This window comes from Anabrus simplex, chromosome 6, assembly GCF_040414725.1.
Source record: "Anabrus simplex isolate iqAnaSimp1 chromosome 6, ASM4041472v1, whole genome shotgun sequence".
NCBI lineage: Eukaryota > Metazoa > Arthropoda > Insecta > Orthoptera > Tettigoniidae > Anabrus > Anabrus simplex.
In genome coordinates, this window is record NC_090270.1 from 152,639,068 (window position 1) to 152,657,925 (window position 18,858).

General features: G+C 36.8%; 1 protein-coding gene across 1 annotated transcript in view; it reads left to right on the forward strand.

Moving 5' to 3' along the window:
* The window catches only part of LOC136875909 (protein ELYS), a 194,817-nt gene that overhangs the window by 99,291 nt on the left and 76,668 nt on the right, over positions 1 to 18,858 (forward strand). Inside the window, exons 8-11 of the mRNA XM_068228248.1 lie at positions 5,486 to 5,696; positions 17,019 to 17,282; positions 18,006 to 18,117; positions 18,223 to 18,368. Of these exons, the coding sequence (XP_068084349.1) occupies positions 5,486 to 5,696; positions 17,019 to 17,282; positions 18,006 to 18,117; positions 18,223 to 18,368 (733 nt within the window). The remainder of the gene's footprint in view (positions 1 to 5,485; positions 5,697 to 17,018; positions 17,283 to 18,005; positions 18,118 to 18,222; positions 18,369 to 18,858) is intronic.

Sequence of the window (18,858 nt, forward strand, 5' to 3'; positions counted from 1 at the left end):
AAGAAAGCTTATGATTGCATCCATAGAGAATCTCTGTTTAAAATTTTAAGACACCTTGGACTACACCCCAAATTAATAAACATGATAAAATTGACTCTCACCAATACCAAGTCAAAAGTGAAGTTTAGGGGGGAAACATCAGAGACATTTGAAATTAAAACTGGACTACGGCAGGGAGATGGGCTTTCACCACTATTATTTAACTGTGCTCTAGAAATGGTAATGAGGGAATGGTTTAGAAAATGTCCCCCCAAAATAAAGATTGGCCGAAAAATCAAAACAAATTGCCTGGGTTTTGCTGACGATTTAGCATTACTAGCAGTGGACATAAAAGAAGCAAAAACCCAGATATCAGAACTTCAAAACATTGCAAATAAAATTGGCCTCAAAATATCATTTGAAAAAACAGAAATTATGCCCCAAAAACCAACACAGCTAAAAGAAGTCACCATAAATGGTAATAAAATCAAAATAGTAACTCAGTTTAAATATCTTGGAGAAGTAATAACACATAACTTAAATGAAAAAATCTCAATCCAAGTAAGAACAAATAGATTAGCTAAAGCACAAAAATTAACATGGGATATCTACAAAAAGAAATGTCTATCAATAAATACAAAAATAAAACACTACAACACAGTTATAAAACCGGAAGCTACATATGCAGCAGAAACACTCTTTTACCTGAATAAACAATCAAAGACTGACAGACTTCAGAAAATTGAAAGGAGGATTGGAAGAACCTGTATCAACAAAAAATATCAGAAAGATGGACAGTGGCGGTTAATACCTAACAAAGTCGTGTACAAAGAGCTAGAACCCATTACAGATACTATGCGTAAGAGGAGACTGGGATTCTTTGGACATATCATGAGGATGCAGGACTCGAGACTTCTGAAACAACTAGTACAACACAATCTCGTCTCAAAAAATACCACAACAGGATGTAAATGGATCAGAGAAGTAAGAGAGGATCTGAAGGAAATAGGCCTTACAACAGAAGACACCAAAAATAAGATAAAATTGAATACAAAACTCAAGAATACAAACCTCCGCTTTACCCTTACACAAAACAAACCAACAACACGCACATTTTCAACTGAGGAAAGGGCACGAAGATCGGAGCGTCTGAAGAAGTACTGGGAGGACCGCAAAGCCCGAACAATCCCTTCAAAGAGACCTGAACGACGGACTGACTAAAGTGATCCTATGTGGTCATAAAAGAAGAAGAAGAAGAAGAAGAAGATGTGCTGAGAGCTGCTAGGCAAACCCTATTTTCATATTATGACTTATGACAGAATGCACGTGTAGCATAAAACAAAACAGTTTCTTACCCTCTAGTTCGTTCCATGATATATTTTTCTTGAACAATCAGGAATTATTATTACTGCATTATTATTACTATATAATTATTGTATTATTCGTCATGAAGATTATGTAGGCGACTCTGACCTTGACAATAGCAGTTCTGAGAATCGAGTTACAGCAGATGGTGATTTAATGCATTGGAGATAAGATTGATTTCGAATTTTTATTAAAATACAGTACCACACGCTTTAATTACACTACTGTAATAAAATTACTGTATACAGTATTCAGTTCAGTAGTAGCATAAAAATGGTTTCATTATTTCAGATTGCTTTGCATTTTGTTGAACAAAGCAATAAATCTACACCAGCTAATGTATTGTTGATTAAACAGTGGCGCGACATAACTGCATGACAGTGCTGTACCAAGAAAATTTAGAAGAAAATCACTGATGTTATATAATGAGTGACATTATGTAAACATTTTAGTGTAATGTTAATATACAGTATGCATCTTACCTTAACAGAGTTTATGCATTTTTATTTCGACATTTAACTTCCGAAAATATTTGCCATGCAGCCTCCAAAAAAAAAAAAAAAAAAAAAAAAAAAAAAAAAAAAAAAAAAAAAAAGTGTCAACCGAATTAAATCCACCCCCTTTATTTTGGATAAACGGGGTTTTACTGTACTAATTTCACTGAAAAAATTATATTCCTAATCATCATTACTTTCTAAAAAGGGTTATATATCGGTAAATTTCACTTGTTTACTGGCAGCTATCTTGTTTACAAGTGACTCTCGAAGTTTAGAGAGAGCCCACTTCAAACTAATATTACTAAGCACACTATCGATATATATTAGCAAAGAGCATATAACATTGCAAAGAAAGAGTCTGCATAAATCACAAATGAAACTCACTCTGTCATCTTTTGAGGAAAAGTTAAACCACGTAGTAAAGTGAGACAATGGAACAGTTCCGTGGTCTGGCATTTGGTCCACCAAGACGAAGCACGAAACGGTTCCGTGGCTCGGGCCCAATGAGTTCGAGGTTTTACTGTATATGAAAACACACTTCTTTGTCATGAGACAATATAAGTTAAGATCTTCATTTTCCCGTATTGAACTGAGATTCACAATTAGAATTGAGGAAAGGTTCAACCTATTCAATACTAAGTATGTCGAATAAGATGTCTACAACATGTTATTTCTTGTTTCTAGTACTGGTTTCGATGCATAGTGGCGTCATCTTCAGCTAGAAGTTACAAAGTGGGCAGTGAACATAACATAAAACTGTGTACATAATACATGCAATGCAAAGTACAAATGGATAACTATTTTTTACATTTAGAGCTAAATGAACAATGGGTAAAATTTGATGGAGTAATGTAACGCATAACAGGTGTTATAGTCTAATATGGTACATTGGTGTCATACATTAAAATTGGTCTGATGAATGAGAGTAAAAATCTTGGTATATATAATAAAACAAAACGATGAGATAAAATTGATGTCCACTCTTCTGTTAATATCAGTGGAGATGTATAAGTCAAGGTCCAGTGTTGTGTGTGGTTGGCAAGCCATCAAATGTTTATTTTTTGGCCGGTATGCCTAAAGTTGGGTGGTTGAACAAGGTTGAATTTTAAATTAAAGTTGTTTCAGCTCAACATAGGTAGTGAAGCCTAAAAGGGTAGTGAAGCCTAAAAGGAAAGAAAAGCTAAGTTAATAAAGTGGATTGCTTGAGATAGGGTAAAGTAAGTTGGCGGCCGTATGTGATGGAATATGGGACTCGCCTTGTTCAGCGTACTTGTTGTGTGTTGTGAGAAGAGGTGTGGTAGGAAGAGGAGAGGGGAGGGGAAGAGAAGGGGTGGGAAGGCGGAGTTTAAGGTGGGTCAGGGGGGTGAAGTGGTGGTGGTGTGAGACGTAGGAGAGTGTTGTGCAGAGTGTAAAAGATCGATTTCTTCTTCGTGGATTTGATGTTTCTAAAGACTTTGATTATGAAATCAAAAAGAATATTAGGTTTTTCTGATATTTCATTGAGGTTTAGATTGGGATTGAAAATTGGTCCAAATGAATAAAACAGTTTTCTGTAACGTCGAACAAGGGGCCTTTGTTATGTTCTTGAGAATTTCTAGGTCTTGTTCTATGGTACTGAAATTATGTTTTGAGCCATGGATGTGTTGGCCTATTATTCAAAAACCTATTATACTTAATGGCATTGACGTGTTCTAGGTATCTAACTCTGAAACTTCTTCCGGTCTGTCCGATGTATGAGGAAAAGCAGTTATTGCATTTGAAACGATAAACACCTGACTTTGAAAAAATGTCGGATTTGTTTATCGACTTGGAATTGTGCATTATTTCTATATTTCTGTTGTTGGTACTGTATGAAATTTCGATATTATGCTTCTTAAAGATGTTAGTTACACTGTGTATGTTTTCATTGAAGGTAAAGGTGGCATATAGGGCAGGATTCGGTCTTTCTTTGGTTAATGTTGACTTTGGTCTATGTTTAAATTTGTTGATAATGCGTTCTATGAATGAGGAATTATATCTGTTATATTTAGCGATGTTACGTATAGTATTCAGTTCTCTCTTTAGATTTTCCTTAGATAACGGTATTTTTAGTGTTCGATCTACCATACTGTAGTAAGTGGCGCACTTATGTGTGTATGGGTGTGTGGAGTTTCTTCTGATAGTTGTCGCTGTTTGTGTTGGTTTTTTATAGATATTATATCCTAGTGAGGAAGACGGTCTCTTGATTGTGAGGTATAAAAAATTTATTGGGTTATTGGATTCGGACTCCAATGTAAATTTTATATTAGAATCTATGTTATTCAAGTTGTTGAGGCTGGTAGCTGCATTTACTGTTCTGTCGTCTAGAATAACCAGAGTGTCATCCACATATCTGGACCAAAATAGTACATTTGACAAGATGTTATTGTTATTAGTTGCCCTGTATTCTAGGGAATCTATATCTCCGCCAAAATCCCCGAGGCCAGCGACCCCATAGCCAGTCCATCTTGTTGGTATATAGGCTACATTTGTCAAATGTGAAATAGTTGTTGTTAACCACTAGTTTTAGGACCTGCATGAAATCTTGGATCTTGAGTTTACTTCGACCACTATGTGCACTGGTACTAGACACAATAAATAACATGTTGTAAACATCTTATACGACCTACTTAGTATTGAATAGGTTGAACCTTTCATTTGTGATTTGTTTGGTTTTGGTACATATTAAACTTTTTTGGAAAAAAATTATTGTGCCTTACTTTCTGATCTGCCCTCGTAACTGTTTCCGTTGCACATTAATTGTATTACTAGACCAATGAGTTGTTGGCCATAATTCATGATCTAGGACATGACTATTGCAGTCTGCGCCATGAGGAGGAATGCTCATTTATGAGTATGTCTACAACCTGCCTACTGCTAAACACATACTAAATCATCATACTACAGGGCTTTCAGATTGAAACACTGCAGCACTCGGACACCTCATAGTGCTCTCCCAGACCTCATTAAGAGGTCTCTATGTCCAGTCATCATCATCATCGTAGAACACCCTCAAACGTGCTGGGTAGCTTGGTATTGAATAGTCTGTCCAGAAATGCCTTCTCTCTCACCACTGACTCCCAGTTTCCTTCTCTTCCATATCCTCTCTCAGCTGGTGTAGCCATCTCTTCCTAAGTCTTCCCATTGGCCTTCTTCCTTCAACCCTTCTTTCTAGGCTCGCATGTGGGTTCTCTTGTACATGGCATTTGCTTTGTATCTCCGTACCATGTTAGTCTCGAAGGTCTTAGTTGCTCTTCTATTGAGTCCACATCCAGTTCCATTCTGATGTCATCGTTCCTTACAGTCTGTGGCCAGTGGTGTTTTCATTTGAAAGCCCTGTATTTAACAAGCAGTGCATGGCCATAAACACTTGCAAATTGCTATTTTGTTGATCCACACGTATCACACAGTGAACATTTCTTTTACTACTCTTCATATGTTCCAGGGATAAAAAAGGGGAGGAGTTGAAAAATGACATCACAGGTCATCTAAATAATATGATTGTGTTGTATTGTAACATTTTATGGCCCACATATGACCACTCCAATCAATTAACAGTTTTTATGGTAATGTTTTTCCTTTATGACCAAGCATATTTTGTAATCTGGTAATGACTTCTGTTTCAGTCCTTGAAGAAATTGATGCAGTGGCCCGTGCGCTGAAGCTTGTAGACATGTATTTTGCAGTACTTCAGTGGTTCTTAAATGGTGGTTTGTTACCTGAATTCCCAGAAGATTCTGTGGTTGATAATTATGATGAGGAGAGGAACTCACCAGAATTTGTGCTACAAAATATTCCTTATCCTGTCACAGCTCTTAGAAGGATATACCAGCGAAGGTAATATTGTCTAACAGTGTATGTTTAAGATCACAAAGTATGAGAAAACGCAAGTAAAGAAGAATCACACCATAACACTTTAATGGTACATCTATTATCAATTAATGACATAGGAAGATGCTTTCTTATCGTGAATTTGAGGACTGCTGTATCTTCTCACACATTTTCCATTTTGTTATTTTTTTCCTGCATTATCTCAAAGATGGTACAGTTGACTCTCAATAATTTGACACTCATTAATTTGAATCTCTAGATAATTTGAAGTTTTTTCCCTGTCCCTTGAAGAATACCCAATAAAATTAAAAGAAATCAATGTGATTTGGTCCTCTCAGTAATTTGAAGTTGAAGGAAAGGTATTTTGCTTGCTGAAATTGAATAATTTGAAGTTGGGCTTCTCTACTCTTTATAATTTTAAGTCGGTGATTACAGTTTTGTTGTCATGTACTGTACCAGGAAAGCCTAGGTCCTGGTCCATATTAATTGAAAGAAACGTTATTCCACCATAAAAAGATCCGACCGACGTACGAACATCTATGTAAAGAATGTTCCAGTATGTGCCAGACCCTACGAGTGCACTAGGCGGAGTCAAGTGACGTCACCTGCCGCTTGGAGCTCACCTCCCCTAGAGATATTTCTCGAAAGAATTTTTCTTTTACCAGCTTTTTAACACCTTAACCAATTTCAACGGGACAAACGCTGAATTATAGCGGACGTCATAAAAGTTAATCCCTGTGAATTTCGAATTAATTCATCCCATGGTTGTTGAGTTATAATAATTTAAAGTTTCAACGAAATTACGTAATCACGGTCACATGGCCGAGAGAGATGCTACCCCTCCCAGCGCTGGTTTCTATATATGCCAAGGCCAGCCAGCCAGCAAGCCAGTACAAGGACGAGTAGACAGCTGTGTGAGTGAGACAGAGGAGAGACCGGCCCGCGTACAGTATGTTCGCGCAGTCACGGTGAAAGTACTTTCCGTCGTATTTCCGGAACGCTAAATTATATCGCCGACAGAATTATAAAAGACGTCGCACTATATTTAGTATATCGCGTCGCGACTACAGTCTAATCCTAAAGACATTTAAGAATGTAATACGAGTGAACTTATTGAAGTGCAAACATTAACTATTTTACGTTCACAGAATATGTCATTACGTGTAGACTTATGATTTTGAACTTCTGCAGAAACTAATGTGTAGAATCACCAGAACTCGTTTCTTTCCGAGTATTGAACTGTATTCCTTTATTCATGCCACGTCAGTATACGACTTACAGTAATTTGAGTGAAAATTAAGAACTTTTCTGAGGTAATATAACATTATAATAACAGGATAAGCAGAAAATAATTCTTAGTGACTTAATGACTGTGTTCAAAGACCGTGATTATCGACTTGCCTTTTCAAGTGTGAACTGTGCATTTATGAACGTTTCAATAACGACTGTAAATAGTAATTCATACAGGAAGGACTGTGATTCTTTCAATTACGCCATAAATAGTGTTCAACAGTCAATGACAGTGTCAGTGTTAACTACTCGCACTAAGTGAATTTTTCGTGTGCGAAAAATCACCCTAACGAGCTGCAATTCTACATGATCCAGTTCCAGCCGTCATCACCTCATCGGGAACGTCAACATGGTGTGTCAAGGGAACATCGCCGATCCTGATTCTCCACGGAACATTCCAGATGTCCATCCTTCGACATTTTGTAGCAACATTTCTTGCCATAAGTGAGTAGTAACAAACTGACTAAAATTTTTTTTCTTTCATTAATTTGTGAACAGTGGAAACTTCAGTGCCGCGTGTGAACAAATATTTCAGAGTTTTTATAATTTCTCAGAAGTGATTAATTTAATTTCAAATTTCAGTTTCATATCTCGTAGAAAGACTTTAGGCTTTTCAAGTGTGCTATATATCAAGGTTGACGAACTGAGAACTGAAAACTATTAACCAAAATTTAATTTCTCATATCAACTTACAATTATAAGTGTGCTTAGTTTTAGAAAGACTTTAGGTGGAAATTCAATACCTCATATTCTCACATATGAAAGACTTTGAAATCAGTAGTATTTATGCCATTTTCATGAACAGAATTCAGGAAGATTACTTTCAAACTTTTAATTTCAATGCCAGATTTGAATCAAAAATCATATCGCAGGATGAAGAATTAATAAATTGTTTTGAAAAAGATTTTTTAACCATCTATTATTCGCTCTGCGAGTCTATCCTACTCTGTATCAGCTCCGAAACCAAGTTCCACTCCCTGAGGTCCTACTCATGCCCTTTGCCCACAACTTTTCCTGGTACAGTACAGACCTGTAGTTTGTTTACATGAATAATGAGATGTATGAGTGAGATCGCAGTACAGGCTTTGGCAGCCAGCAAAGTTCCTATCCTTGCCGCTAGACGGGAGCTTTATTCATTCCATTTCTGACCCGGTCAAATTACTGTAAACAAGCTGTAAATTTTTGATGAGTGAGTTCGCAGTCTTGAGTCTTCTTTCAAACGTTAAAGTGTGTTACAGTACAGTTAATGTTTGATTTTGTGTGATCTTCAAGTATCATAATGAGCTCAAGAAAGAACAAGTGTCTTACCATACATGAAAAAAAAACAAAAACATGTGATTCAAGCTGTGGAGGATGGACAAATAAAAGATGATGTCGCCAAACAGTTCGGCATTTTACACTTTGGCACTGAAAAGATCCCAGGTGTTGTTGGTGTCTGCCAAATACTACGTCTCCTGGAACTTTAGAACCCCCCGTTGATTTTTAAGGACTTTAGTAGTTCTTTGCACAGCTGCTTGGGAGCTGAGTTACGGTTTGTTCCGTCATGTTATGCACGCTTTCCTCTTCCAGACTTCTATTGTAAATAAACCCCACTGTAAATTACTGTACAGATACTTCTTTTTTAAATGGCCTAGTCACAAAAAAAATATGAAAAATCTCAGTTATACACTACTCATGGTTAATTTTTTTTAGTATACTGCAAAATGTTTTTTCTGGACATGCTGGTTTGATACGACCTTTGTACTGGTAAAAGGTTCTTTTGGTTTTTTTATTAGCTGATATTGACGAGTTCCTCATCTTGAGGTTGGAAACTTATTGAAATGAAAGGACTGTAAATTTTTTATAGCGATTTTTTATAATTATAATTAATTAGTGTATGGATAGAGGCACGATTTCTTTGAATCAATTTCTGTATGATTTTGCAAGAAGGTAACACATTTTTGCACTATTTTGTGAAGTAGATCTTGTCCTATCACTTTCATTTTGCTTTAATAAAATTCTAAAATTTAATCATTAAAGATGTCTTTATTGTGGTTTTGAATTATTTACTTGAATGTTAGATGTATAAATTATTAATAAACATTCAATATTATTTTATTATATTCCTGATTATGATTACATAATACATTTTATTTATTTATTTATTTATTTATTTATTTATTTATTTATTTATTTATTTATTTATTTATTTATTTATTTATTTATTTATTTCGTATGGCAAAAGAAGGATACATTATAAATACATATTTCTTAAATAAGTATGTAATTTACAGATCAGCATTCAAAACATAATGTCCAGACTTTTCAGCCAGTCCACTGCTTCTGTAGAGGCACTATGTAATTCTTGAACAGATCCATTGAATCTTCTTTTTGGGCAGTCCATAACAGCGTGCTGGATGGTTTGAGGCACATTATCACAGTCGCAGACTGGGTCTTCAGATTTTCCCCACTTGTGAAGCCAGAATTTACACCTTCCATGGTTTGTCCTGATTCTGTTTAGAGATGTCCATTCCGTTCTCGGTAAGTTGAAACCAGGAGGAGCTCTACAGGGATGGTGAATTAAACCCAGGTGGTCAGGATTTGAAGAGGTCCATTCTTCATCCCAGATCTCATCAGCATCAAAATTTGTTTCCAGGAGCTTCTCGCCTAACTTCCATGATGGGTTTCTGGGCTTTGATCTCTTCGATTTCTGAGGATTGCAGTCCTGATGTAAGGGCCGTTGAGGATTACTGTGACATTTCTGCCAGTCTCTTACAAGAGCCAGTTCTCTTCGTGTGTGAGGGGGATGGATATTGGATAAAACGGGTAACCATTTTAGGGCTGTCGATTTGATGGTGCCTGATATTGTCCTCATGGTATCATTCAGTTGTGTATACTTTTGAACTATATGCACTGTTAAGCCACACAGGGCAGCAGTATTCTGCAACTGGATAGATCAAGGCAAGAGCTGATGTCCGTAGTACTGTCGCATTTGCTCTCCATCCTGTTCCACTGAGCTTGTGTAATACAGTAAAACCTCGTTAATTCGAAGTCGTTGGGACTCAAAAATCGGACTTCGAATTACGTGATTTCGAATTAACCGCCAATCCGCAATTCAGAAGTACCAACCCTTGCCGCGTTATAAAATATTCTAAGGTCCGTTACTGCATGCATTTAACCTTGATTCACAGTTTATACCTTTCAAATGCCATGAAAAAAGAACTATTTCCAAAATGTATCCAAGAAGGTGCATTTACAGTATTCAAATAATACACTCTGATATCTCACTGGTAAACATAACCTCACGCAACGAAAGAAAGAAAAAAAAAAAAAGCACGATTCAAAGACGAGGAGAAATCTATGCTCGCTCTCATGTGCAAGTGCTTTATTGATTGGATTACTATACTGTATGCATTTTAGATGCCTTGTATTTACACAGAAAGTACCCGATGCCCTTAAAATCGAACTTTCCTATGACTCTATCCTTGTACGATTTCCCGCCGTGGCACTTCTCTAGTACTTCAGAAATGTAAACACTTGCCGCGTCACGAAGTATTCTAAGACCCACTAATACATGCAATCACCTCGATTCACAGTTTAAACCTTTCTAATGCCATGCAAAAAACTATTTCCGAAATGTATCCAACAAGGTGCATTTGCTATGTTCAAATAATGCACTTAGATAAATCGCTGACAAACATAACCTCACGCAACGAAAGAAAAAAAGTCGCACAATTCAAAGACGATGATAAATTATGCCGGTTCCCCTGTGCAAATGCATTATTTATTGGATTTCTTTACTGTTTGCATTTTTATTATACATGCTTTGTAATGGCATGGAAAGTGCCCGACGATCTTAAAACATCGTGGCTTATCGAAGTTTCCTATGACGAGGGGATAAAGTATATCGCTTCCATGTGCATTGCAACGTACTACTTATGACCCCCATCCCTCACACTACGATTTCCCGGCTGGCAATTTCTCCTTTAAAACCATAAGACCGTTTGGGCTCGCATTAAAATAAAACAATGCAGTTTCACCGGCAATGTCAATGTTGTTCGGTGCCTACGAATTTATTATATTTGCCACGTTTTTTCGTCAACTGTCGGCATCGCCAGTGTTCGCGGATTCTGTTTTCCCGCACACTGCATGTTGCGTGATATTACGGCGTTCCTTAAAAGGTTGAACACAAAAGAATTTCGATTTCATTCAACTTAGCAATCATGAAGCGCACTGTAGACCCACCGAAGTGAGTGTAAGTGCAGAAAACTACCCCTCCATGTTCCGGAACGCGCGTTCTATTATGACACGGAGCGGATACATTTAGAGTTGAAATTACTCTGTAACATACTATTGTTTTAAAATGTAAAGGCAGTTTCGAATTAAAAGTCTGAATTTCGGTTATGGGGCCGACATTGTACTTCGAATTACGAATTATCCGTATTTCAAATTAAACAAATGAAATAACATGCAAAACTGTATCTCATGTTTCCGGGAACGAGAGCTTCTTCGAATTAGGCGGGATTTTCAATTAACCGATTTCGAATTATCGACGTTCTACTGTATGTTGTTCCTTGTTTTTGTTTTGGCTGCAGTGTTAGAGAGGTGTTGCTTGTATGAAAGTGTCCGATCCGTTGTGACGCCCAGATACTTTGAATATGGGTTATACTTAAGTTTTTGGCCTTTGAATTCGACTTGAGGTACATATATTTAAATCTAAGAATTTCATTTTTTGGTAAAAGGTTCTGGGCTAGGTACGTAGATGACACATCTATAATCCTAGATGAACGCTCCATAGATGCACCATCCACCCTCAAAAACCTTAATAACATTGATCATGACATTAAATTTACCTTAGAATCAGAGATAAACAACTCCATCAACTTCCTAAACCTAACAATCAATAGGCACCCCTCTTCGTTCACATATAGTATCTATAGAAAGCCCACTCAAACGGCCACTACTATAAGAAATGACTCACTACAACCCCAAACACACAAAGCGGCTACATATAATAGCTTAGTAGACCGAGCATTCAAAATTCCGATGTCAAGAAAAAACTTAAATAAAGAATTGAACACCATTCGCTCTATAGCAAAATTTAATGGATATAATGAATCCTTTATTGAAAGAATAATCAATAAATTCAGACACCGCCCAAAAACCACCCCCTTAAAAGACAATACTAACATTGCCACGTTTTCCACATTTACCTTCAATAAAGAAATTTACAACGTCACTAACGTTCTTAAAAAACACAACGTTAAAATAGCCTTTCGTACTAACAATAGAAGCACAGAGATCCTACACAACTCTTCATCAATAAATAAAATTAGTCCTTTTTCTAAATCAGGTGTATATAGGTTTTCTTGCCAAGACTGCAAAAGTTCTTACCTAGGGCAAACAGGACGCAGCTTTAAAATCAGATATGCAGAACATGTCAATGCCATAAAACACAACCGTTTTTCCGCGGTCGGCCTACATATAAAAGAATTTAAGCACAACTTCACTGAAATAAATCAAGATCTTGAGGTATTAAATATTCTAAACAAAGGTTCTTTCCTAGACGTCACTGAAAACCTCTATATTCATTTAGACCAATATTTCAATCCCAACCTAAACTTAAATGATATCTCAGAGAAACCAAAGATCCTATTCGACTTTCTCATTGAATTTTTCAAAAACATGAATATCCCGAAAAACAGATCTGTCTTTCACATTATGCATAATACTTTGTCACGCCACACACTTTCACCACATCACCCTCCATATTTCCCCTCCTTCCACTCCTCCTCCCCTACCGCTCCTTCCCTCTCCCCTCCTAATCCAACAATGGCCGCTCCCCAGACCTAAACTATCCAACACGCTCTGTTCCTCTTCATCTCGCGCCATAGCTTTACCGCCTTATGTCCCGCAATAAACATCATAGAAACCTGCCCCCACCCTACATGTTACGCTGCAACAATACACCACAAATACTGGCACAGTCAACCTCCAAACTCTCAGAAAACGTATTCCTTAATACCAATTTTATATTCTTGTCGAGCTGAATACCGGACCTGTGAAGATTACAAGATTATTTTGTGCATCTACAGAATGGTGGTGTTAATGAAGCTATGTAATATAGAGAGAGACTTTCAAAAGGTGGTTAAATGAAGAAGTTATATCATGTTCAAGATAATGCTTTCACGTCTCTGCACAGTATTTAAAATGCAATTTACCGTTGGTCTTTATAGCTATTGTTGAGAGTGAAGGAGAATTTCCTGTTGTGTATGTTTAATCAGGAACTCAAGGGAGACTTCATTAGTTAGTCGGAACATAGAAAAAGTGATGAACTCTTCTCAGAAGAACTCTTAAGGTTTCACTTTACTTTTTCCTGCCTGCTGGCTCTTCAGAAATGTGTGCGCGTGCGTTTTGTATTCAGGAATCATTCAAGGCGAATATTTTCGCACTGCAAGATGTGTGGTTAAGGTTATTTTCAATATTTATAACTTTTGCTTTCTCAATGATTCACTTGTTTCTACATTCGTCCCTGTTTTTATCTCCTCGTAAGATGTGTATTGTTTAATGTAACGCCTTGTGTAGTATAAATGTCTACATGCTAGCCTATTTCCCACATTTTGGCTGAAGATGACGCCAAACAGCGTCGAAACTAGTTCCAAGTGTAAATATATGTTGTAAATAAACTATAACATTTTTGTATTGAAAAGGTGGACCCCCTTTTAAGTTTCCTATCTTCCATTGAGGTACATAGTTGGCTTTTTGGTTGTCTAGGTGGAAGCAGCTTGCTTCAGTTTTGTTGAAGTTAGGTTTGAGTCGCCATGTACTGAAATATTTCTTTCAGGTTATGGAGATCCTTTGTGAGAGTAGTTTCTGCTGTTTTGAAGTCACTCGATTGGGCAGCCAGAGCTATGTCATCTGCATATATGAATTTCCTGGAAGTAGTTTCAGGAAGATCTGCAGTATAGATGCTGAATAGTAGAGGAGCAAGAACTGATCCTTGGGGTAAACCATTGTTTAGTATAACCATTGCTGACTAATGAAGGCGCAGACCGCGGCCGATGGCCACGACCTCCACACACGTTCAGTCCCACTGAGGTCACCAGTAAAGCTTCTTTTTAGCTCCCTCGAGCCGTGAACTGACTTGTAACAGGCAGGGAATGTGGTGCTAGATTGCTAACTGCCACTCGTAAGAACACCAGCCCACTCCATCGTCGGATCTTAGTGATCAACGGGCACATATAGCCTCCAAAGAGGCATCACCATTGGAAGAAGGACCATGGTATCGCAGGTACTGCAACAGAAACCAATCGGCAGCAGAAAACAGAAGATATCGGAAACGCCATCGTCTGACCATCCATAAGAGCTTTTAAAATTATGAAGGGCTGAAGGGTGGATTTTGTATTTTTCTTCTTAACCTAACTAAATCATGAGCACCAAACTGGTGACTCCTTGAGGCTCTTTATGGAAGTTTCCTCCCACAGTAGCAGAGGGATTCCCCAGCCCCCCTAGGCAAGCGCTTTTTAAGATTTCAAAAGGAAAATTAAAAGACTAAAAGAAAATTTGCCGGAGTTCACTCTAGTACCCAACATTTTTACAGATAATTCCAAGTTATACACTTAAATGAAGACCTAAATGTTATCCCAAAATACACACTAGATTATATCTAACATGATTATAAATAACCCTTCCCATTACAACTAAAGTGTCTTAACTAAATTATTAACTACAGAACCCGAAAAATGGTGCGCACCAATTAATTAAAATTTGCTTACAAATAATTCAAAATGTTGCAAGGGAACTCAAAACAGGGAAATAAGTACTAAATTACGTTGGCTTGCAACCACCTTCAATGAATTGAGGTTAGTAAATCACTATTCATTTACCATGCCATGTACTTATAAAATTTTTTACATAGATAAACTCACATTACGTATTACGTGTCACACCAGTCAAATTAAGGCGCACTTAAGCCAGGAATATCAAATCAAAATCATATTACTTTAACAACAGGAACTCAAATATGAAAAACAAAAGCGATGCAAGAGTGCACATGCAGACATCCAACTCACTGATATAAGAAATAAAAAGGTACATGTACAACCTTCATACCAGAGATTACCAGATAACCACACGACACACACGACTACCAAGCTTATCTGTCCTCCGACATACACACAGACATACCCTTGAACAGTCATACCTTTACTAACAACAGTGCATGTCAGGGATTTGCCTAGTACTTTGCATCGGTATATGAACCTACTAATTTTGCTTAAAGTATCGAATCTGTCATTCTATCAGTTCTCATATCTCGGGTAGATAATCTTAGTTTAGATATTGTAACGAATGATGATTAACAGCTGTTAGGAAATTAAGACCTAAAAATGTAGTGGCCCTGATGGTATATCACCATATAATGTATACTAAAAGGCTGTGTGGATATTCTGTCCCACCAGCTAACATTCATTTTTAACCCCTTTTTAAAACCCTGTCACTTTCCGAAAATGTGGGAATGATCTATTATAACTCCCATTTTTAAATCAGGTAATGCAGACAATATTCTTAATTACTGTCCTGTTGTATTTATTAACTCAGTGGTGAAATTATTTTAGCATTTCATATACAACAGAATAAATGATCATGTTTAACCACACCTAACAAGTTTTTAGCATGGTTTCATTCCCAAGAGATCTATCTTAACTAACCTTTTGGGATTTACTCAAGTTCTATATAATACAATACAATTGTGGTTTTTCTTATAACTTTTCAAAAATTATTTCTAGTTATCTAGAAAATAGGCAGCAATATGTAGCCTACTGTTCCAAAATCAATGTTTTGATATTTTCCAAAGCTCCTCAGGTGTTCACCCCCAGGTTTCTAATATGGGGCCAATTTTATAAGAGACAAGATAGTAAGATCCAAGCCGTAGAAATGAAATTTTTAAGAACATCTGTTAAAAGGACAAGAAGAGATAGAATCCAAAATATAAAAATCAGAGATGAGTTAAATATAGAACCGTTAGTACAGAAAATACAGAAAGCAAGACTGAGATGGTTCGGGCATATGTAAAGAATAGGAAAGGAACGGGTAGCAAGAAGGGAATTAGAAAGAGAAGTTAAGGGAAAGAGACCCGTTGGAAGACCGAGAAGAAGCTGGATGGATCGGATTTGGTAGGACATTAGAGAATCTGGGTTGGATGTGGCGGAAGTAATGGAGCAGGAAAAGTGGAAGGACAGGAAGGAGTGTAGGAGGTTTCTTAACTACACCTGGGCGACTGGAGTGGGACATTGATGATGATGATAAATGATTTATGAAATGCTTTGAAATTCTCATTATGTATTATTTGCTTATGGCTTGAAACTATACCAAGTTATTACCAGTGAGAATGGCATGTATCATCTTCAAAGTGACACCTTGTAGTATCTTGGTGCAGTAGGAATCATTTACTACATCATGCATTGAAATGTAAAACTATGTCATTCACAATGAAATATAAAAACTTAGATGCTAACTATTACATAAATAATAGTGAATTGAGGTAGTATCCATAATTAAAGTTGTAGGAGTTTTGTTCGACAATACTTTGAGATTGTGATCATATCACACATGTAACTAGCATGGAAAACAAGATGTTTGGCTTTGTGATCAGAAACTCAAAGCAGTTTACTGATATTGAGGTTATTAAAAAGTTATACAGTGCCCTGGTCAGAAGTAAATTAGAATACATATTGTTAATATTGAATCGTAATCATAACAGAAATATCAAAACCATTGAATTTGTCCAAAACAAATTTCTAAGATATCTTTATTACAAGAAGTTCAGTATTTCTTGTCTGGGTCACATATCAAATTCCCACTTCAGATCTATATTTAATTAACTACAGTATTACTCCTCTTTTAACACTTTTGAAATTATTTTTGACATTCCTCTGTTCTGTGAATACATTGGTTGATGGGGTACTTTCATATTAACATTTTTTACATTGAATTTTGAATAATTCATTCATAAATATATTTACAATTTCTTAATCTTACTTCTCTATTTTTACTTTCTAGGCGTAAGGAATTGGAAGACGTGAGCTCAATGTGTGGCGAGAGTTTGCCATTATTCATTGATTCTCTTCTGAGTCATGAATCACCTGAAGGTGTTGCCAGAGTTGCTGAGCTTTGGTGTTCTGATGGAGGAGATGATTCCTATCCACCTCCCTCTCTCCAGTCTCTGCTGCAGACCTACTTGATTGAAGGAATCAGCATCCATGTGAAACATGCTGTTGTCATCTATCTTTTTCTTGATCTTGCAGCTCTGCTTGACCGGGAAAGGTAGTATAAATATTAACATTTGTAGGATTATACAATGCTTAAGAATTTCTCAATTTACATTGATCTAAAAATATGCTGTGACACTCAAGGTTATCAAGAAAGAAAGAAAGAGACCAATTTTTAGTTGCATTTATGTATTTAGTTTTCTCATCTTAAATTTCAGTACAGAGTAAGTTCGCTATGTGGTTTTGGTCATATAGCTGTTAGCTGGCTTTTGAGAGATGGGGGTTCGAACCCCACCCTTGGCAACCGTAAAAATGATTTTCCATGGTTTCCTACTTTCTCACCAAATGTTGGGATTGTACCTTAATTAAGGCGATTGTTGCTCCCTTCCTAATCCTAGTCCTGTTCTACCCCATCACCACTGCAAGACCTATGCATCAGTGCAACATATTAAAAAAATAGCAAAAAAATAAATTAGTATGAGGAATTAACATCGAAGCATTTGAACTGTGTTCTTCAAGTTTAAAACAAACTTGTCAAAAAAAAAAGGGATATGTAATTATGACAAAATCTAAACACACTACAGTAGGGTGTTTTTATTTTAACTATTCTGTGCTTGACTATACCTGCACGCTAATTTATACCATAAAATATAGCTATTATTTCTGTCACCAGCTACAGCATTTCATTCATACACAGAAAAGAAAATGATTAATAAATCTGAAAACTTTATTATATGCATTTATTTCTTAATATCCTTTGCTTTAATAAAACTTACAGGTATAGAGATGCTATTGATTACTTCATCAAGTTTCCATCTGCTATGTGCATGAGTCCAAGCAACATTAAAATCATACAGGCGTTTTATCTATTGGACCAAGGGAACTTTGAGGTTTGTGTTATCATTACTTATTCATTTCTCATAGCTTCTAACTATTGTTTAAGAATTTTATTCTCCAAGATATATTTCTCAACACTTCATTCACAATGTTTGCAGGAGGCCCTGGATATGATCTTGGACCCATTGGTTTCTTCAACTGAGGTACAACCTTGGCAACATACCTACATGGTTCGAGCCCTCATGAGCCAAAGACAGCACACCAAAGCTCTAGAGTATTGTGAACACAATCTTCCTGATGTTAGGTAAGGAATTCATTTATATCAAACTTGCATCCCCATTGAAGTTTTGCATTGAGTCATTGTAGAATGTAGTATATTTTTATGTGAGCTCGCATCCAGGAGATAGTGGGTTCCAACCCCACTGTCGGCAGCCCTGAAGATGGTTTTCTGTGGTTTCCCATTTTCACACCAGGCAAATGCTGGGCCTGTACCTTAATTAAGGCCATGGCCGCTTCCTTCCCATTCCTAAGGCTTTCCTGTCCCATCATTGCCATAAGACCTATCTGTGTCAGTGCGATGTAAAGCAAAAAAAAAAAAAAAGGTATAGTTTTAATTACAAGCTGTAATTTAGAACTGCATGAAAGAAGAAATCTCTCTTTCTATTTAATCATCACCACCATCATCATCATTTCCCTTTATCCAGCTGTAGCCGGGTAGGGGCAAATATGGTTCCTCTCCACTTTCTTTGGTCTTTCCACCACTCCTCCTCCAACACTGTGTCCCAGTCCAGGTT